The sequence below is a fragment of the Phocoena phocoena genome, chromosome 6 (assembly GCF_963924675.1).
Source record: "Phocoena phocoena chromosome 6, mPhoPho1.1, whole genome shotgun sequence".
Classification (NCBI taxonomy): Eukaryota; Metazoa; Chordata; class Mammalia; order Artiodactyla; family Phocoenidae; genus Phocoena; species Phocoena phocoena.
In genome coordinates this window covers 78,984,935-79,007,864 of record NC_089224.1, presented here as the reverse complement: position 1 = coordinate 79,007,864, position 22,930 = coordinate 78,984,935, and the positions used below count along the sequence as shown (strand labels likewise).

Here is a 22,930-nt window from a genome sequence, read left to right as displayed (position 1 = left end):
TTTTGAAGATAACCAAAGAGTTTAAACCAGACCACTGACAAATGGAGTCTTTCAGAGCTCTGCGTACATGCAAATTAATTTCTACCTGATTACTACTGGTGACCATTTCTCTCAATTTAGGATGATCCTTAAAATCTTCAAGAGAGTATAGTATCTAATGAAGGTTATCACAAAATATGACCTAATCAAACATCACAGATGATCACAGACAACGTGTCTAGAACGTAATCACCCAAACTGCATTTAAGGAATCAGAGCATTTAAGGAATCAGAGCATTTCAGATGCCGGACAGGGAACGTGTCCCCTGTGGACACGACCAGGTGGGAAAAGACCAGGACCAGGTCCTGGTGGAAGGACCAGGTGGGAAAGCAGGAGCTAACTGCCTCTTCCTCCTCAGCTCCAGCCAACTGCTGCCAGGCGGGAATGCAGAAAGGGGGTGGGGAGGGAATGCAAAGAGCTGCTCCCTTTGCTGCAGGCTCCACATTTATGTCTGGTGTTTGCAGAGTTGAGTGCTTCCCGTAATTCTTCAACAGTATAAGTATTATGAGGACCAAACAAAATTTGTTCCTCAGCCATTTTTGGCTATGGGTTGCAATTTACGACCTCTGCTAGAAGCACATGTAAGTCACAGTATTGGAGTTCCTACGGATGCCGTCACAGAGGTTACTTACATCTTCACTGTGCATCTGTTGTTTGGGGAGGAAACTGCCCTCTCACTCTTATCATGTGATTCTAGTGGGGCTGCCAATTGTACTACACCAACGCTTGGCCACAGCAATCAGTCTAAGGGAAAGCATGTGACCTAGGTCAAACTAATCAGAACCATTCCCCAGCATATTTCAACTGGAGCAAGAAGAAAGGGGTCCTGTATTAGCTTTCTATGCTGCATAGCAGATCACCACTTAGTAGCTTCAGACAATACACATTTATAATCCTGCCATTTCTGTGAGTTAGGAATTCAAGCAAGTCCTCTGCAAGGCTGCAGTCTAAGGTGTTGGCCAGGGCTCAGTTCTCATCTGGAGACTCAAATAGAAAAATGTGGATTAGGCTGCTGACAGCTCTCTTCCCTAGCATGTGAGAAAGTCTGCTAAAAATGAAGCCAGGAAAAGACAAGTAGAGATAAGAACCATATGAAGGGACAGAGAGTCCTAATGACATGGTGAGTCCCTAATTCCAGCTGTGCCTGAGACTGAATCCACCCTTGAACTTCTCAGTTGTATGAGCATTAAAGTTTGTATTGGGATTATGCTGGTTGGAGTAAGTTTTCTATCTAGAAACTTACAAAGTCCTGACAATTACAAAGCCCAAAGCAAAAGCATCTTTATATAGTCACCCTCTCTTGCTGACCACTGCATACTCCAACTGCAATCCTATATTTATCTTACATGGTAGATAATTCCCAATTGAGATACAAAAAACTGCAAACTAGTCTTGGTCAAATTCCAGGCTCTTTTTCAAATAAGACAGAAGGAATAAACTCTTTTCAGGCCTGCACTCCCCCTGAACATTGATGCCAAAATGCTAAAATACAAAAAATCAATAAAACAAATATAGTAATATACTTAGAAGATAATACACTGTGAGAAAGTTGCATTCATCCCAAAAAAGCATGGATAGGGTGAACATTAAAATTTTACCACATTAATAAATTAAAGAAGAAAAACCAAATGATCATCTCAATAGATGTAGAAAGTGCTTGATAAAACTCCATGTCCTGGGACTTCCCTGGTGGCTCAGTGGTTAAGAATCCGCCTGCCAATGCAGGGGACACGGGTTCGAGGCCTGGTCTGGGAAGATCCCACATGCCTCAGAGCAACTAAGCCCGTGCACCACAACTACTGAGCCCATGCAACACAACTACTGAAGCCCTCGCGCCTACAGCCCATGCACCGCAACAAAGAGTAGCCCCTGCTCGCCACTCGCCACAACTAGAGAAAGCCCACGCACAGCAACCAAGACCTAACATGGCCAAAAATTAATTAATTTTAAAAAATTCAATGTCTTGACAATAACCACTCTACTCCAGCCAGACACCTCAGGAAAAAACAACAACAACACCCTCACCCCACCAGCAAAGGTTGAGCAGACAGCCTAGACTTCCATTCTTACCAGGCTATGACAAGGCAACCCAACCAGTACCCTGTCAATGTGGTATCAGAGGAGGCTGGATAGGGAGGTGGGATGTTTATATCTGCTGGGCAGTAACAAGTCCCCACCCCAACCCACAGTGTCAGTGGAGACTACATGGGAAGCTCCTTCTCCTTCCCACTTGGGTGGTATCAGAGGGGGCCTAAAGAAGGGTCAGGACTTGTGCCTGTGCTAATGAGGCCACCCCTTCCCACAGTGTCAGTGGAGGTCGTAGGAGTAGTATTAGGCACTCCTGCCTCTGCCAGGCAGAAGGGAATCAGCAGAGCCCTAGTAGGGAGCTGAAATTCCCACTCCCCACCCAGCAGTAAGGAGGATCCCCTCCTCCCAGGAATACAAGGTTGGTTCAATATTCAAAGATCAGTCAATGCATCTACCATATTTACAGGCTAAATAGGAATAAAATCACATGATTATATCAAGTGAAACAGAAGAAGCTTTTGAAAAAACAACACTCATTCATGATAAAAACTTTCAGCACTGAACTGGAAGCCCCAGCCAGTGAGGCAGGACAAGAAAAAAAGACTACAAGTCTAACGTTTTTGAAGGAAAAAAAAGAAACTGTCATCATTCACAGATATTTTTATTACCTACTATATAGGAAATCTAAAACAATTTAGAGATATAAGTATTTAAAAGAGAGTTTAGCAAGGTTCCTAGACAAAATCAATGTTAAAAAAAAACCAATTGCATTTCTATATTCCAGCAGCAGATTATGAAATATTTTTAAAGATATCGAGAAATATAAATATAGATATTTATATATTAAGATATAAATGCCACCATACAGGGGTAAATCTAGTAAAACAGCTCCAAGACTTTTATGCATACAATTATAAATTATAAAATGTTTTGAATGATATTAAAGAGAGAAATACTTCTCATTCATGGGTAGGAAAATTCAGTATTATAGAGATGTTAATTCTCCCAAAATTGATCTCTATATATTCAGTGTAATCCCAAATTTTTAATCCCCAGAATTTAAGAAGCTGGTTCAATAATTTATATGAAAGAACAAAAGACCAAGAACAGGCATGAGGTATTAGAAGTACTGGAGGGGGGGAATAAAGGGGTTTACCCTACAAGAAATCAAAACATACAATAAAGCAATATTTATTAGGGCGGTGCAGCATTGACACAGGAATAGACGAACCAATGGAAAAGAGTAGAGATCCCAGAAGCAGATCCATTTATGTTGGGAGACTTGATATATGACAGAGATGGTACTGCAGACTGGTGGAGAAAGGATGGGCTATAAACACAACTAGGACAATTGGGAAGACATATGTGTCCCAGGAGAAAAGTATAAAATATTTATAGCAGCATTCAGTTGGGAAGCAACCCAATTATCCATCAAAATAGAACGTATAAATAAGCTGTGCTACGGTCATAGAATGGAATGTAGCAATACAAAGTAATGAATTCATCTACACATAAATATGAATGAATCTCGCAAACATAATATTGAATGAAGAAACAAGTCAAAAAGAACACCTATAAGTGATTTGATTTTTAGAGTTCAGGAAGAGGAAAACCTAAACTACATTGTTTAAAGATGCATCCATGGGTGATAAAATTCAAGAAAAGCAAGGAAATGATTATAACAAAAGTAAGGAGTGTGATTATCTCTGGGAGGAGAGAGAGAGAGAGGGCTGGGAGTGGGAAGGAATACCCAGGAAGATTTCAAGGTGCTGGCAATGTGGCAATGTTCTACTCCTTAAATTAGGTGTCAATTGCTTTATTATTTTTTAAATTTAAAATATGTGTTTTATATATGCATTTACATATATGTGCTATATTTCACATTTTAAATTATTTTAAAAACCAAAAGTTTTAAATACTGCAATGAGATGTCACTTCTCAACTATCAGTTTGGCAAAGACCAAAAAGTCTCAAGACCAACATATTATGTTGACAGAGTATGAGAAAACAGACATTCTCATATACTGATAAGACCTTGTAAATTTGGCAATATCCATAAAAATTACAAATGTACATAAAACATATATTTTTACCACATGTGCTAAATTATAAATATGCAAGGATGTTTGTTGTAGCACTGATTGTAATAGCGTAAGATTGGAAAGGACTGAAAAATCTAAATGTCCTTCAATATCAGACTGGTTAATTAAATGATTATCTATATTTACAATGGAATATATGCAGACATTTAAAAGAATGAAGCAGTACTACATATGTTTTCTTCAAGGTATATATCTCCAAGGTATATGCTAAGTGAGGAAAAGCAAGACAGTATGTATTTGTGCTAACTTTATTTTGGAGACACATTTAGCACAAATACACAATGTCTTACTATCTTGCCTTTCTTACTTAACAATATGCATAGAACACCACTGAAGAAAAAGCATACAAGAAATTGCTAATATTGTTTGCCTCGAGGGAGAAGAACTGGGTGACTGGAGACAGAGGCTTAATTTTATTATACCTCCTATACCTTATAAATTTTGTTCCAAGTACAAGTAATACCTACTAAATAACAGTGATGATAATGATGATGATGATGATGATGGTGATGATGGTGATATCAATAATGATAAAGAGAATGAGATGTACTGAGATTGAAATCCCAGCTCTGCTGTTCACAAGATGTGGTCTTTGGTAAATCGCTTGACTTTTTAAAGTCTGTTCCCTCAAATAAAAAAATAGGGCGATAATACAACCTCCCAGGAAAGACTGGAAGTAGATACTTAACATACATGCATTGCTGGATTTTACTGAACTTACATAATGTGTGTAAAATGTTTGTCACAGTGACGGGCACATGGGGGAGCTCAATGAATGTAGTTAATTCTGCAGTCGCTGCTACTGTTAGATCTGTCTGCCTCCCCATCCTGGGTGTCTAGGCCTTCACCTTGCGGACAAGGTGCTTGGCCCCTAAAGCGAGCACTGCCTTCTCTGAGACCCTGGGGAAGGCTCAGGAGGAAGCCGGCATCTGCTGTGCCCGCCTCTCCATCTCCAGTTGGCCATGTCCCGGTCACTGCCTCTAACTGCAACGGACGGCGGGGATGTGGAGCCCCCGAGTATGCTGGAGCCCCCAAGTATGCTGAGCCCCAGCACCCTGTGCACACTCGACATTCCAAAGTTTAAATTGCTTCTGGGACTAGCAGTGTCCCTGTAGGAGTCCACGGCTGCAGCTTCAGGACTCCCTTCACTGCTGGGGAAAATGGACCCTTGGGATTCCTCAGCCTCAGACAAGGATGACAGGTCCTGTACAGGAAGAGTCTGTAACTGAAATACCCGGGGCTCAGCCAACACAGCTGGGAGGAAGGACGTGAGAGAAACACCCACCAGAGCCTAAAGTTCCCACAAGGATTCAAGGGGAAAAAGAAGAAAGAGGGTCTCAGAGGTAAAGGAAGTCAGGCAGGGGAGTGTCTGGGTCTTTCCCTGGCATCTAGGGTCTGGTCCTGGGGTGCAGTGCAGAGTTGAGAATTGTGTCTGGGATCAGGAGACTCAGAGAGGCGGCCACAAGCAGGACACAGGTGGGGAGAGCTGGGCTGTGACGGGGACAGAGGTGGTTGGCCATGCCTTCTGCAGAGCATTTCCCAAAGATGTACTTTCCCCTCCCCTGCCTCTGCTCTGAGAAACCTTCCCGCAGCTCATGCTGGAGCAGGGAGGAGCAGCTGAGAGGCAGTGCTAGGCAGTCCATCCCGCTCTCCAGGGCTCACCACTTTCCAAGCCCCTGCCCTGCCCTTGCTGCTCCCTCCTCACAGGAACCCAGGGAGGGAGGCCCATAGGATTCCTGTCATCCCCCTCCTGCAGAGATTTCTCAGAAGAATGATCTTCCTCAGGGTCAGAGGGTCAGCAGACCCAAGCCTGGTCCATCTGGTTTCCAGTCTATGGCTAGTTCTTTCTGTTTTTCTCACTTTCCTTTCATAATTGCTAAGATTTTTCCCCCCTGAATACCAAGTAACTTGTGCCCATTGTATTAATAGAAAATGGGGTAATATTGAAGAGGTACAAAGAAGAATCCCTCCCCTACTGATTTTGCTATAATTTCCTTCCAGTAACTTTAATCCACACATATCGTTACCTAATTGAGATCATAACAGTGTGTAAAATTTTGTATTCTCCCTTTTCATTTACCATTATAGTGGAATAATATTCTGGTGTGAAAAATCACAAATATAACTTTAATTATATATTATATATATATATGTTATGTTCCATTATATGAAGTGGCATAATTTACTTAGGCAGTTCTTGGTGGACAGTTATTTTGTTTCCTATTTTCACTTGCAAATATTGCTACGTAAAAGCCTTTACTGTGAGACATTGGCCCTCTACTCTCATTGATTCTGTAGAATTATTTCCCAGAGGTGGAATTGCTAAGGTGAAGGGTATGCAGGTTTTTCAGGTTTTTACTTTTTCTAGGCAAACAGCTCCTCAGAAAGGCTGTATGAACATGTAAGGGGCTTTCTGACTACACTGAGCTGCCTCCACTCCTCAGCTACCTGCTGGCTCCAGAGACAGGTAGAGGTGGGACCACTAGCCAGGCCAGGTCCTCGGGACAAGCCAAGGAGCCACACCTGCACGTACAGCCCCACAAAGGTGAAAGCTTCCATTCCTCTCCCTGCTCTCCCAGCTGGCTTCCTCTCCCTCCTCTCACTGGGCTGTATGAGTCAGAGCTCTTTCTTTTCTTCCATCCTGAGTCCCCTCCAAAGCCTGACACAGCCCTACTTTATCTCCCCTACACACACACACACACACACACACACACACACACACACACACACACACACACAAACGCGCGCGCGCACACCACACCTGAAGGAGTGGGCAGCCACCTTTACCAAAGACTGCTCCCAGCACCGGATAGTCCACAACAGAGTTGGGATGCCCAGGGAAGCACCTGATTCAGCCTTCTCAGGATGCACATGGGGAAACTGAGACCTCAGGAGGAGAAAGGACTTGCTCAAGCCACAGAGAATACGCATGTCATGGGCAGGGGCGGGTCCCACAGCTCCGGTCTCAGTGTGCAAAGGTCTTCCTAGCTGTTCAGTTCATCCCGCTTGAACCAACTTTTATTCAGCATCTCCCACATGACAGGCACTAAGACTTCCATGGATGCAGCTCTCACGTAGGTCAAATCCTGTGTAACACTCACACCCACACCGCATTGTTCATGGGCAGGACTTTCTATGTGCACAGATTTGTCTGCTGGGAGTGGACACGACGGCTTCTCTAACAGAAGCCACTTTCCTTGGCTTCTGCCAGCACAGCATGTCCTTGTCACTATCAAATTTTGTTTGTGACACTGACCATAATGTTTACTTTTCATTTCCTCAAAGAGCTGGGAGAGACACTGGGAGGAATGTGAGATAAGTTGGGGCAGAAGTTCATGGCGGGGCACACAGAGTGGACCTGCCTCGAGCAAACAGAAACATCCTCTTGTGCTGAGGGACTGGGGGGAGGGTAATAGGCTTGCACAGGAAATACAATGAAACCCGTGACTGTATAATGAGGGAGCGTCTCCTGGATTAGGTCAATGGCTCTCTGCCGGGTGCAACTCTGCACACCCCTCTCCTCCCAGAAACATTTAACAATGTCTGGAGACATTTTTAGCTGTTACAACTCAGGGAGTAGGTGCTACTAAAAACTGGTGGGTGAAGGCCAGGGATGCTACTGCTAAACATCCTACAACGCACAGGACAGCCCCTCACAACAAAGAATTATCCAGCCCCAAATGTCAATAGTGCTGAGGCTGAGAAACACTGGATTCAATTCAGGGCAGGAGCTGAACTGCCTGACAACACATCTGACGTAAACTCTTCCACCATGAGTGAAGCAAAGGCACGCTGAACAAAGAGAGGGATCAGAGAATATATAGAGCTGGTACTGGAGAGACAGGAGCTTTCAAAAATCTCTGCACCAAGACATCAAGGCAACTATTTGGTGGAAAGAACTCAGAATTGGAGCCTGCAATCTAACCCCAGAGTGAAAATCATTCAACCCCAATCTGTCATTCAACCCCAGAGAGAAAATCTTCCACTCCTCTGAGCTTTGGTTACTTCATCTATAAACCTTAAATGACAGTATCTTCTTCTTGGGGTGTTTCAAAGAGTGTGGCACAGAGCAGATGCTCCTTAATATTTACCACTCATCTTCCACCACGCCCCCACTCCTACACACACACCCGCTGCAATTAAGAAGGAGCTAGAGGGCTTCCCTGGTGGCGCAGTGGTTGAGAATCTGCCTGCTAATGCAGGGGACACGGGAACTCGAACAGCCCTGGTCTGGGAGGATCCCACATGCCGCTGAGCAACTAGGCCCGTGAGCCACAACTACTGAGCCTGCGCGTCTGGAGCCTGTGCTCCGCAACAAGAGAGGCCGCGATAGTGAGAGGCCCGTGTGCCGCGATGAAGAGTGGCCCCCGCTTGCCACAACTAGAGAAAGCCCTTGCACAGAAACGAAGACGCAACACGGCAAAAATTAATTAATTAATTAATAAACTCCTACCCCCAACATCTTCTTTAAAAAAAAAAAAAAAGGAGCTAGAGAAATAGTATCAATGAGGATTCTGAATTTAGAGTCTGAGCTATTGCAACTAAGAGACTAGAAATCCTCTACACAAAGGCATATAGGTCTCCCTATAAACTAGTTGCTTGTACGGAACCCAAGGATGGGGTCAGAAAGCCAGAATATTACACAAGAATAAAATATAGCATAAAAGGACAAAGGAAAAACATTTCTTAGTTACCTCTGGCTAAGAAGTTCACCAATATTCCAGGGAGGTGAGGTTAGAAATTAATGCTGTACAGCCTACTGTCTGGTACGTGTAGTTCATATGGTTACTGATCACTGAGTTAACTGGTTAGTAAGCTGCACAGTTGTCAGCCCACAGTGTGTGTTCAATCACTCCAATCAATCCTTGTGTTGACTTCATAAAGTTCCTCCCCATATAGGAAGCTCCCCACATATTGCTATCAATCTGTATTAAACTAGGCAGATTCCAATGCTGACAACGTCAAGTTTGTGTCATTTATGGTAGGCAGACTGGAGAAGTCATCCTCCGTGTGGTTGAGTCTTTACCTGGGCTTGTCTCTGTCTGGAAGTGGATTGACATTTTATACAAGTTTTGTAGTCAAAATTTAAAGAGGCTTTAAAATTTACTGGTTCTAAGAATTGGATCAGCTTGGGGATTTTCCTCCCTGAGAATCTAAGAAAACTCAGATTAAATGAAATGTCTATACATTTACATTAAAGAGAAATCATTCATAGGATTTTCCAGCCACGAGTCATAATGCGGAGGAAAATCTCTCCTTGACTGGGGATCAGGTCCGCTGGGGTCAAATCCTGTCTCTGTCACCAACTTAGAAGGCTCAGACAGGTCACTTCCCTCTCGAGGTCTCAGTTGCTTTTATGGACAATGAGAGGATGTAGCAACTTCAGAAACACCCCTCACACACCTAGACTACTTGAGGCCTTCGCCCAATGCTGGCCCATTGTAAGCTCTGCTCCAACTCTGACCTTCTCTCATGTAAGAGCTGAGGACACCCTGCTGTCTCTTTCAGTTGTTTTTCTCTAACACACGTATGTTCCCCTATTACACAGCAGGAATGACCGCATACCAGATGCCTGGGACTCTTTTCAAGAAAGCCTGATGTGCTACTTTTGTAATTTGCTGATGACAGAGGGGGCATCACATGGAAAAAGCTAATCAGACCTCCCCCCTGGTGGGGTTCATTCTCCTGGGCCTCTCAGCCCACCCAAGGCTGGAGAAAACGTTCTTTGTGCTCATCCTGCTCATGTACCTGGTGACCCTGCTGGGCAACGGGGTCCTCATCCTGGTGACCATCCTGGACTCCCTCCTACAGAATCCCATGTACTTCTTCCTGAGGAACCTCTCCTTCCTGGACATCTGCTACACAACCTCCTCAGTCTCTCTGGTCCTGGATGGCTTCCCGGCCCCCCAGGAAACCATCTCTTTCTCCACCTGTGCCGTGCAGATGTTCCTCTCCTTTGCCATGGCAGGGACAGAGTGTGTGCTCCTGAGCGTGATGGCGTTTGATCGCTACGTGGCCATCTGCAACCCCCTTAGATACCCTGGGGTCATGAGCAAGGCTGTCTATGTGCCCATGGCTGCCAGCTCCTGGGCTATTGGTGGTGTTGCTTCTCTGGTACACACATCCTTGGCAATTCAGCTGGCCCTCTGTGGGGACAACATCATCAACCACTTCACCTGTGAGACCTTGGCTGTCCTGAAGTTGGCCTGTGCCGACATATCCATCAATGTGATTGGTATGGGGGTGACCAATGTGATCTTCCGGGGGCGTCCCAGTTCTGTTCATCTCTGCCTCTTATGTCTTCATCATTGCTACCATCCTGAGGATCCCCTAAGCTGAGGGGAGGAAAAAGGCCTTCTCCACCTGCTCTGCCCACCTCACTGTGGTGGTAATATTCTATGGGACCTTATTTTTCATGTATGGGAAGCCCAAGTCTAAGGACCCCCTCCTGGGGGTAGACAAAGAGGATCTTTCAGACAAGTTCATCTCCCTCTTCTATGGGGTGGTGACCCCCACGCTCAACCCCATCATCTACAGCCTGAGGAACAAGGATGTGAAGGCCGCTGTGAGGAAACTGCTGAGTCAGAAATCCTTCGGTCAGTGTTGTAGGAGGAGTCTTCTGTGGTTCTCACCCCCATGGAAGAAAGGACTTCAATCATTACAGCTGCCATTCTAAAGCTAAGTCAACTTAACTGGAATGATCTCTTGCCCTTAAGTCCATTTTCAGGGAATGTTTAACTTTTCAGAGTGTATTTCCTGAGTTTTGGCCACATGTCTGACATTCAACAGATGTCAGACAATAAATCCTCTAATTGAATGATGAAGACATTCTGAAAACATGTTAAAACCAAGGAGACAGGGACCATTAGAGCAAGCGTAATGGCCCGTGTTGTGCCTAAACCACAGAGTTAGTTCAGAGAGGTAAGATGGCTCTCACAGCAGCTTTGCCACCCCTGTTGGAATCACAGGGAGAGTCAGAGAAACAAGGAGGAAGTAGACATTTTCATCTTGGACTTCTGTATATTAGATTGAGTTTGCCTGAAATGCTCAGAAGAGACAAAATTTGCCACATTGAAAGACTTTGGGTGAGAATAACCTATTTTGATTAAATAAATTTCTTTTTTATCTATGAGAAAATTGAGGCTATATTTTTCTTGATGCACTGCACATTTTGAAACACTGCTAGTCAATCAAATTAAATTGAAGGAGTAGAGGGTTTGAATTTGACATTTATCACTTAACAGCAATTCCCAATAGAAAAGTTAGTATTCTGTTACATAATAACTCACATTCTGAAAAAAAAAATAGATGACAGGTAGATAGATAAAGAAAGAAATAGATAGTGGCTAAATATGTTTGAAGACTTTGGGGTGGGGGGTTAAAGTTGCCAGGAATTCTCAGAGCCTTTAATATACTAATGTACACTGCAAATGTCCAAGAGACATAAAGTCTGTAGCATTTCCTGAGCCTCCATAGTTTAGCACAATAAAACTGGGAAGCATTTTCTTACTTATGACCTTGGGCAGGTTGCTTAACATCTCTCAGCTTATTTCTTCATATTTTAGAAACCTAACCACTTTATTTTATGTGGATTAGATAAGACACTATAAATAAGTCCTCTGTAAATAGTAAGCAACATAGAAATGTAAGATATTGCTAGAAGTATTATTATGAGTGCTGCACAGTGCTAATGTGCCATGTGGAAGAGAGCAAGATATAGCTCCTATCTAGAACAATAGATACAAAAGATGGATGAGACATTTGAGATGGCAGTGGATGAACAGAAGCGGTTTTATGGCAAGTTATATTAAATTCTGAGAATACTGGAAAACTAAAAGAGAATTTAGAAAAGGAATCCAATTTTGAGAATATAGTAGATCTTGGAAACTTTTGCTTCAAGTGATATTTAGGTTTTCTTGTATTTATTAAAAATGAATTGTATAAGACAGGGATGCACATTTTGTTAATAAAATTTCACTGTCTTATGTTAATCAGTCATGTTTCTGATTTCTACTTTGCAACAGCAAAAAAAAAAAAAAAAAAGGACTTCCCTGGTGGTTCAGTGGTTAAGAATCTGCCTGCCAATGCAGGGGACACGGGTTCAAGCCCTGGTCCAGGAAGATCCCACATACCCTGGAGCAACTAAGACCATGCACCACAACTACTGAGCCTGTGCTCCAGAGCCTGCGAGCCACAACTACTGAGCCCGCATGCCACAACTACTGAAGCCAGTGGGCCTAGAGCCTACGCTTGCAACAAGAGAAGCCACTGCAATGAGAAGCCCGCACACTGCAACAAAGAGTAACCCCAGCTTGCCGCAACTAGAGAAAGCCCGCAGCTTTGAAGACCCAATGCAGCAATGAAGAGCAGCAATGAAGACCCAATGCAGCCAAAAATAAATAAATAAAAAATAAACCTATTAAAAAGAAAAAATCTTGCTATTGCAAATATACAACAGTGACATCTAGTGGCCATTTAGGCAAACTTCAGACACTTGTGGAGCCGTGCAACATCATCCTTAGATGAGGCTTCAGAGGTCTTCTTGTTCAACCAGAGCTACATGATGCATGGAGTTCCTCTCCAATATCCCTGACGCCAGTCATCCAGCATCTGCTTGGACACTTCCAGTGAGGAAGAATTCAATCCTTCCAGATTCTAGCTGTTTCATTCAGCCCTACTAGCAAATTCTTCCTTGAATTATACGAAAATATATCCTCCTGTAACCTCTACCTTCCCATCCTAATTCAGCTTTGTGTCTCCACATGAAATGTACCTAATCCCTTTCCCTCTGACAAATGAAGATAGTTCTTCCCAAGGCTATTCCCCTCCAGCCCAAACAGCCCCAGCCCTTCCTCCTGTGCCAAAATCACCCAACATTACCCAACTGGAGGTACCAAACTGTGTCTACAGCATCATCTCGTTTATTCCGGCAATTGAAAGGATGTGATATTTCTGAAAATACCTTGGGAATAATAACACTGCTAAGCTAACTGTATTTCCCCAGGGTAACTGAGATCAGACTGACGCTGAGAAACACCGAGAACAAGTCTACCTTCTTAGTAGGCTGTCCTCTACTTTCTTTTCCTCTAATGGCAGCTGTATCCTTTTATATTACAAACTACATGATCCTGATGTAATTATTAAATTAGAAATCACATAAATTGTTTTCTCTAGGAACAATGTCTAACCCTACTCCAACTTCACATTTCTTGCCTTTCAATGTCAGTCACCTTTCTTCTAGCCGACGCTTTCAAAAAGAACAAGATGCATTAACAGGAACAAGAAGAGACAACCAAACTGAGGAAATTTTTCACTGACTTAGGTCATCAGTCTTTCTGAAAAAGTATTGATATGATATCATACAATATAGGAACTCATTCCTAAAATCCCCCAAATGAAAATGACTAGAATGGATAAATTCTTTGGGGGGACAGGAATACTATCACATTATTATACTTATTCAAACAAATGTATTATTTCAACTTTACAGTTCTGGATCTGTGCTTTTTCAGGCTTTTATTTTAGCAACCAAATCCCCAATGAAATCTTTAAGCTGAAACTTCAAATATAAAGTGGATCTGCTTTGGCGGAAGCAGGGCAGGGCTGGGGGCACAATGGAGGTGGGAGACAGTGGAGGGAGGCGGGTTCCACCTGCTCAGCCTGCCCTTCATCTCCACCCTCAGGGGTCCCCCAATCCGGATGGACCACCCAACTCAATTATGATGCATGCCACTGTAGCCAAGAAAATTAAACACTGTAAAAGCATATTTTTGCTCTACTCTCAGAAATAAATGTGAGAATCTGGGGAAAAATTATATTCTAAGAAAATATAAATTACCCAATTAACCATTTAAGATTTAGACAATCTTAAAACACCAACTATCTAAGTAGAAATTGAGAAATTGTCAAAGATTGACCACCTGAACATGTTCTAGGCCCAGGGAGTTTCACAGGTGAATGCTATTAAATAAAAGGTTTTAATACTGTTTAAATTATTTCAGAGCATACAGTGAGAAAGATATCTTCCAGATTCCTTTAACCAAGCCAGCATAACAATGATACTGAAACATGAAAAACATGACAAAGAAAGTACAACTGAGAAAACCAGAGACCCATCTCACAAATGTATGTGTCTGTGTATATACATATATTATAGGTATTATACTTTTAAAATGTAAAGGTGGAAAAATTTAAGGATACCTACTGGGATAATTCATCACATTCACAGGTCAAAGGAGGAAAAAATAACCATTTCAATGGTTCCCCTGAAGTTATTTTTTAAAGTTTAACAAATTTAATTCTGAGTTTTATAAAACTTCTAATAAAATAGGAACAGGTGTGTTCTTTAACAAAATTTAAATGTCTCTAATTTTAAAAGTCTGCAACATGCTTAATGATGAATCAGTAGATCAAACCCATTACACTTTAACACTGTTCTGGAAATACCAACCACTGAATTAGAGAACAGAAAGAAATATAGAGTGAAAATAGAAGAAAGTGGGGAATAATTTTATTATTATTGATAACATATACTAATAATTTTATACCTCGATGAAACAGGAAAATCGATTGAAAAGCAATTTTTCTAAAATAGGAGAATTTGGGACTTCCCTGGTGGCGCAATGGTTGAGAATCCGCCTGCCAGTGCAGGCGACACGGATTTGAGCCCTGGTTCGGGAAGATCCCATGTGCCGCAGAGCAACTAAGCCAGTGCGCCACAACTGCTGAGCCTGCGCTCTACAGCCCACGAGCCACAACTACTGAAGCCTGTGCACCTTGAGCCTGTGCTCTGCAACAACAGAAGCCACCGTAATGAGAAGTCCACGCACCACAAGAAAGAGTAGCCCCCGCTCGTCGCAACTAGAGAAAACCCGTGCACAGCAACGAAGACCCAAAGCAGTCAAAAATTTTTTAAATGTAAATAAATTAATTTTTTTAAAAAATAGGAGAGGGCTTCCCTGGTGGCGCAGTGGTTGAGAGTCCACCTGCCAATGCAGGGGACGCGGGTTCGTGCCCTGGTCCGGGAAGACCCCACATGCCACTGAGCAGCTGGGCTTATGAGCCATGGCCGCTGGGCCTGCGCGTCCGGAGCCTGTGCTCCGCAATGGGAGAGGCCACAACAGTGAGAGGCCCGCGTACTGCAAAAAAAAAAAAAAGGAGAATTCAATGAAGAAGTTGGTTATGAAATTAACAAGCAAAAATCAAGTTTTTCATACAAACAGTATGCAGGAGGAAATATTATGGGGGAAAAAGAATTCATCTATATTAGCAATGAATTGGAGGGGGGGAATACCTAAGAATAAAGTTAAGAATCCACAAAACTTAAATGAAGAAAAGCATAATACTCTATTGAAAGAATTCAAAGGAATATTGAATAAATTGAAAAATATAACTCAGATGAGAAATCTTGCTAGTGTAAACGTCTCAAGTTCCCGAAATTAATATAGAAATTCAATGCAATCCCAGTCACTAACAAGCTAACTCTAATTCACACAGAAATAAATTATACATTATATATAATACATATAGAAAAACATGTCAGAACAGCCAGAAGTATTTAGAAAAAGACCAACAAGGGGAAATTAGTCCTACTAGATATCAAAATGTATGTAAAAGTAATTTTTCTTTTCAGTTTGGTACTAGTGGAGAAATAAATAGATCACTGGAACAGAATAGAGTCTAGAAATAGACCCAAATATATATGGTCATGTAATATGTGATAAAGTCAATGTGCTAATTATTAAGCTATTGTCTCTCAGCTCCAAAGCTATCCTTCTATACTATTCAGTTTTATGTTGCTGGGCTGGGATTCCAAACCACATTTCTGCTTTGCCAGCTGGCTCCCTATAGGTGCTGCCCATAGGGGGCGCTAGAGGGAGAGTGGAAGGCTGGAAGAGGAAAAAGGGACTTGCTCCTTCTGGTTTGCTCCCTATTCCCCGCCTTGTGGCCCCACAATGCCTTTGAGCAGCAGCAGTTGCTTCTTACATCAGTTGGTTCCAATGTCCTGCTTCTTTCCACATTCTCGGAATCGGGCTCATTATTCTGGGTCTCAGTTCCATAAGACCCCTCCCCAAACACCAAGATAAATTCCAGAGGAATCAAAGATTAAAATTAAAAAAAATTAAATCCTAAAATATTCTACTAGAGAATCCTCTGAGGATTCTGGGAAGACAGCAGTTTGCTCTGTAGAATCCATAATGCGTCACAACCCAACCCCAATCCAGCTACTCTACTTTCCTAGAACAGGCAGCTGCTGAGACTCAGAGCCGTGGGCAATGCCGAGGCTATGTGAGAGTCCTAAAAGATGGAAGTGGTGCAGGAATTTTACTCCTCTGTACAAGGAGATCCTGGAGACAAGCATCACGTGTTGGGGCAAGAAGGAGAGGAAACGCTGTGGTATCTAAGAGAGTCTGCTTGGGCGATTTCTGGACCGCAGAGGGGCAGGGCTGTTGCTTCCATGTCAGGTTCGCTGGAGGAGCCCAGGGGTCTGTCTCTCTGGCCCAGAGTAGAGAATTATGCAAGTTTTACTTGCCTTGGTAGCTTGGGGCCTATTAAAGGACTCACAAGCGGCCAGTGTCTCACACCCTAACACACACGGGCAGACTACAGTGCCTGGCCCACTCCCAGGATGCGGGTGCCTGAAGAGCGCCAGCAGCAGAGCACCCAGCAGCCAGACAGAGGAGTAAACAGAACCTAGAGAAACAAGTCTCCTGATGCGAGTGAACCGCCAGAGGAACAAAAACATGCCAAGAGCACTCCAGGAGAGTCGAGTCCAGCACAAAAAGTCTTTCTGATAAGATGGCAGATTGAACACGTGTAACAGTGAAGTTAGAGAAGAAAAAACTTGATACGATGCAACTTGAGGAGAATGCAAGGTCAGAGGAGGGTCTGGGGTAAAAGAGGGAGGAGGTGAATAAGAAAGACTTAAAAGTGTTCAGAGAAGGAAATGCCAGGATTTGAATCCAACTTCGTCTGACTCCACAGCCCATGCCTTTTGGCTTCAGCAGCACTTACCGAGGTTTACGGTGGGGCTCAGAGCTGGAAAAGAGCGAGCACAGACCCAGCCGGCGTTCAAGAGATTTCAGGAAAATGGGGAGGCGAGCAAACAGGTACAGGTGAACTATCCCTTTCTTTCTCCCAGACGGGGGAACACACACCCTGCATCCCTCAAGTCTGGCTGAAAGAAAACACAGGAACGACTTTAGGCCCAGGGCCCTGGCAAAAAGGCTAGATGTGGCAGTTTTGCCTGCAGTTTGGCGTTCTTACCACACCTCTTAAGGACTTAGCTCACTGTTACCAAGTGTAAGACCCCTGTAAAGAGATTCGAGTTGCGGTCTCTTCCTGACCCCTCCTCTCCAGCCATACACATACCCCACATAATGACCAGTCGGTAATGACTTGCTGCCAGTATGGCTTTGAAGGTTATTCCACTTTTCAGACAGTGACTCCTTTAATTTAAAAAAAAATTTTTTTTTCAGAATAACAATGTTTTCACCCAATGACATATACTACAAGAATATTTTGACTTTTGGTTTCAGGCAAAGACACACTCACCAACTTATTTCTCAGCACAGCAGTTTCTAGCTGGAGGATATCATATGGAACAAACAGGAGCTGTTTGCCACATAGGGATGAGCCCAAATGTATTGCCAGGCGAGACGAATGAAGAGGCGGTACCTCCTGCGACTCTTCAGCGGGCTGTGCACATGCACTATTTTTTACATGTTTTGAAGCATTCGTGTATTTATTTTTATTTTGCCCTAGAAATATTTTCTGTGATATGATTTTATTTATAGTGCAGTTTGAATGCAAGATTACCACGAACCCCCAAAATGCTGAAATATTGTTGAAGAAAATAGGGCAGAAAGAAGACCACTTCCCAAAGAATCCCTTCTCCCCCAGCCCCACCCACTATCAAGTCCTTCTTCCTCCCTTGGAAAGTACTGTAAACTTCATTATATTACATTTTACATATAAACTCTATTTATTTACTTTCTAACTGCTGTTTATTACATAAACTTGTTTTCATTGTTCAATTAATATATTCTATCTGTGAATATTGTTTAGGGTATCTTGGATCAGTATCCTAATTTTTCATATTAAAATCATTAGAAAATTTTTTCCATCTATTGACTTTTTTCCCTTAGCAGAAAGGTTTTCATGAATGAATCGACATCCTTAAGCAAAGGATAGGTAGACGTTTTGCATTAGCAATGCTCTCTGAAGAGTATAAATGTAGTCACATTGCCTCATAGAGCTCGTGGCTATTATCTTCAGAACCAACTGAAGCAGCTGGAAAATTTAAGTCCTTGAGATTCATTGGACCTGTCCGTATTCGTAACATGTTGAGTTTGTTATCCTAAGGGCCAAGGTTTGGCCTCTTACCACTGACAGGAAATGGCTAGAGACCCATTGACTAAGGCCCATGAAGAATCAAGTAAACATAAAGATAAGGCTTTGTATCAGTGAAGATTAGGTTTAATCAAATATAGCAGAGCCTCACATTAGTAATGCTTACACAAGATAGCAGCTCATTTCTCTGTCTTGTATAAACATCTGCAGGGTAGGTAATCCAGGGATATTGTGGAATCTCTGTTCCTCAAAGACACCACTTCCTTCTAGTTTACTGCTTTCTTATTACAATGGTGTAGTCCTTATTCTCATAGTCCAAGAAGGCAGCTAGAGCTCCAGCTCTCATGCCGCATTACAAGTGGTAGGATGGAAAGAATGACAAAGAAGAAGGGGAGGGTGCTGGTTAATTTTATGTGTCAACTTGACTGACCATGGAGTGCTCAGATTAAACATTGTTTCTAGATGTGTCTGTGAGAGCGTTTCCCAATGAGATTGGCACTTGAATTTGTGAACCTGATAAAGTTTACTGCCCTTCCCAATGAGGGTGGGCATCATTCAGTATGTTGAGGGCCTAAATAGAACAGAAGGTAGAGGACAGAGGAATTCAGTGGGATATCCCATCTCATCGTGCCTCAGACTGGGATTTACACCATCAGCTCCCCTGGTTCTCAGGGCTTTGGACTCAGACTGAGTCTCCAGGATCTGCAAACAGCAGACTGTGGGACTTCCCAGGCTCCATAATTGTGTGAGCCAATTCCTCATAATAAACAAATAAATGTCTCCCGTTGGTTCTGTTCCTCTGGAGAATCCTGAATAATACAGAGAGCAAAGGGCATAAGCCAGCCGTCCTACAAGACAGGTTTCTAGAAGCTGTCATGCTACAATTCTATTTGCAATCCATTTGCCTTAGTCACGTGGCTGTAGTTAATTGCAGGAGATGCTGAGAAATACAGCCTTAATTCTGTGCAAACACGTGACCTAGTTAAAAATTGGGGATTCTTTGATTCTGAAAGAAGAGATGACCAGATATTGTGGAAAATAAACAGTTTCTACCAAAAAATCCTCCATAATTCTAATTCTGCATTATATTGTTTTTAATGTAAGAGCTGCCACTCACTCCCAGAAAGCCCCTTGTCTACAGAAACTTACTCAGCTACACTGGGAAAAAAATAAGAGTTGACAAAATAGTTTCTTAGAAATTTTATCTCCATATGTATCTGTTTCCCAGCCAGTCGCACAATTGCCAGGACAATGCTAGCTCATGATAAAATAGCTATCATAAGACTTTGAACTATGGGCAATACACACCAAGTTTAGCTAATGTGGCATTACAAATTTCTTCATCAAGTGATCAACACATTCTTCACCTTTAATTCTCATTCAGGTTCATCAGAGATGGACCTGGGCAGCATAATTGTGATTTGGATTATGGATACTGGTTTGTCGTGTACATCTAAAATAATAAGTAATATGTTTGGATGTGGAATCAGGTTCTTTGACGGGATTCAGAAAATTAAAATGTCTTTCATCTTTTGGGACATGTTCCCAGCAAGTATGACAGTAAAGCTTCACTTTGTGTTTCTCAGAGAAGATGAAATGTATTGCAATAGTTATCACAATTCCCTATCCTATTATCTAGGCTGCCTAAGATCTCATCACGTGTTGTACTACATCAAACACATAGCCAGATGATCCACACAGTCCTATAACAAAGGCAGTATGCTCGCTTCATGCCCCCTTCTGTAAGCGAGGGATCAATAGCCATGACATACATGTATATGTTTATGTTTCAATTTGGGTCCAAAAGCACCATCATGAAATTCCCATATTATTAATTCCCCAAAGAAATTCCAGCAAGAAAAATCATCATGCAGGTACCAATGGAAGGACACTGGCTGCTATGATACAGAGAGGGACACACGACGAACATACTACAGCTGAAATCATAAGGCTTCTCAGAAAAACCCACATACAACTAAGAATTGCCTTTCGTCATAACTCTGTCAGCCCTTTTCAAGCACAAACTGCCTTCCTTGGAGCCAATGAACTTACCCCAAAACAAAGATCACCTGCAGATTTTGTTTTTATAAACTTCACCTTCATCTCTGTCCAAGGAGACAATCTATGCAAAGTTTGTCTTCTCCATATACTGTGCTCTAACTAAATGTCTCTGAGTACCCTCTGATTCTCTAATAATGTTCCTAGTGTAAGAGCATAAAGACGACTTTGGAGTGGAATTGACTCCCCCTCTAATGAAACACTTCACTGTTCGACTTCACCAACTCTTGTAAACAGTCCTCAAAGTGCACAACTGAATGTTCTGGCAGAAAATCCCAAGTCTCAAGAGGCAGCTGGGCCTAATGATATAATCAAACCAATTTCACCAAACTCAAGGGCATACAAGGAGGCGGCAGGAACCACAAAGAGGTGTCTGAAGCTGGTTCACCATCCATTTGAAAACATTGAGAATTGATAACATTTTGACTCATCCACAGATGTTAAATGTCTATAGTTATGACCCATAGGTCTTGCTAAAGGCTTCTACTCTACCCAGATTTAGTTTTAATAGTCCATAACTCTAAAGTATCTCATTGATCTCACAAATGCTCACCTCTAAGGGAACAGAAAGACTTCTCACCAGAAGTCTTAGGTGACTTCACCTTCCTAGACTGCAAGAGGGGTACTTGGGGGCCAACTTCTTTTTCTGCTGGTTAATCACAGGCTTCAGCATCTGAGTGACAAGGACTTGGAAAGTACTGAGCCCTTCAAAACCCCTCTGTGGTTGGCCACACCTTGAGATCTGACCTGTGGGACAGGAGGACACTGCATCATGACTGTAGGTGTAAGGAAACAGCCCTTGGCCTACATGCATCTGGACTGGATGACCATGAGACTTCACTGGCACTTCTGTCATGCTGCTCTACAAGGTGATCCAGGGACCCACTTCTTTCTTTTTGCTCCACTCTCCCCTATGTTGTTGTCCTCATCCAACTGATCAAAGCTGGTTTACCACTTTAATTCAAACATTCCAGCCGAAAGAAAGGGGGACAGAGAAGGCGTGGACAGTTTTTTTCCTCAAGGACTTGACCTGGAAGTTGAAAACATCATTTCCACTCAATCCCATTGGCCAGATTTAGTCACGTGGACACGCCCAGATGCAAAGGATGGTGGGAAATATAGTGTCTAGCCAGGAAGCCGGATGCTTAGTTAAAATTTAGAGGTTTCTATTAGTGAAAGGGGAAATGAAAAATGGATATTGAAAGATTATCAGTCCCTGCCACAATGACATTTATTTAATGGATGATTGCTAGATCATGGCTAGTGGTTGACTAGATGATTGGGAATGCTTGGGGGAAGGGATTTGATCACTTTGAGGGGAACTGATTATTTTGGGGGGATTAATTAGCTTTAGGTCTGATTAGGCTTAAGGAAAGGAAGACCACTGAGTATGTCTGGATTGACAGTGATTGTATTTGGTGAGCCTGAATTAGTTGATTAGATAAAAATTTTGATAAGCTATATAACTCCCAGCTTAATATCAAAATGCAAAGAAAGGGTTCAGTTATGTTTGGTCATTTTGAGAAGTAACCTTTTTGGTTTGCCAAATATTAAAACTTTGAAGTGAAAGTTGTTTATACTTAGTTATTCAAAAAATAAAAGTATTCAATTCTTTCTTCTGCTTCTCCTTGTGCATTGTACATTAGTGTCAATATTCATTCCATTCGAGGTCCATTTGGTCTCTTAAAAGCTAGCCACAAGTAGCTCTCAATAGCTCCTCTGGGCAGACACCAAAAAAGTAAATCTTATTCTAAGTAAAATCTAGTAGCTTGCCAATACTTTCACCAGTTAGGAATTATAGGAATTTAGCCATAGAATTTGAAAATAAATTGAAGTCTCTTTTTAGCCATTTTTTGTTTTTAGTAGAGACCAAGATCCCATTCATTGCAAAATGTTTTCCTAGACATGAATGCTTGTGTTTGATCCAGGAATAATAAATGATTGACTGTTACCCAGCAGCAGGGTGGGGTGGGATTCCTGGCACTTTCTTTTTTTTTTTTTTTTTTTTTTAAGCAAAGGAAAAAACAACTGAGCAGAATTTGTTCTTTCAAGAGCTTTTTGTGGAAATGTAGACTAAAGAGACGACGGGACTTTTTAAATCACTTATGGCAATAATTACAAATATGGTTACACAAAGCTAGTGGGAATGCTGTTTTAAATCACTATAACTTATCTGACCTAGATGTTGCCATTAGTGGCTTAACTAACAAGGCATCTTCAGCTTGTTAACTTTTTTATCTTAACGAGTTCTAAGTTCAAATGTTTTCTTTTTAAATATAAATATTTGATTTTGCTAAAGCTAATTTGAAATTCTTGAGTGTTGCCTTGAGTATGCACAGAAAAGATCAGT

General features: G+C 42.3%; 1 protein-coding gene across 1 annotated transcript; it reads left to right on the top strand.

Annotated features, from left to right (window-relative positions):
* Positions 1-9,810: 9,810 nt before the first annotated feature.
* Positions 9,811-10,846, top strand: LOC136125090 (olfactory receptor 2S2-like). Its single transcript, XM_065879916.1, is given in 2 exon segments — positions 9,811-10,434; positions 10,436-10,846. Coding segments are annotated over 2 exon segments (1,035 nt in total).
* The last annotated feature ends 12,084 nt before the right edge of the window (positions 10,847-22,930 follow it).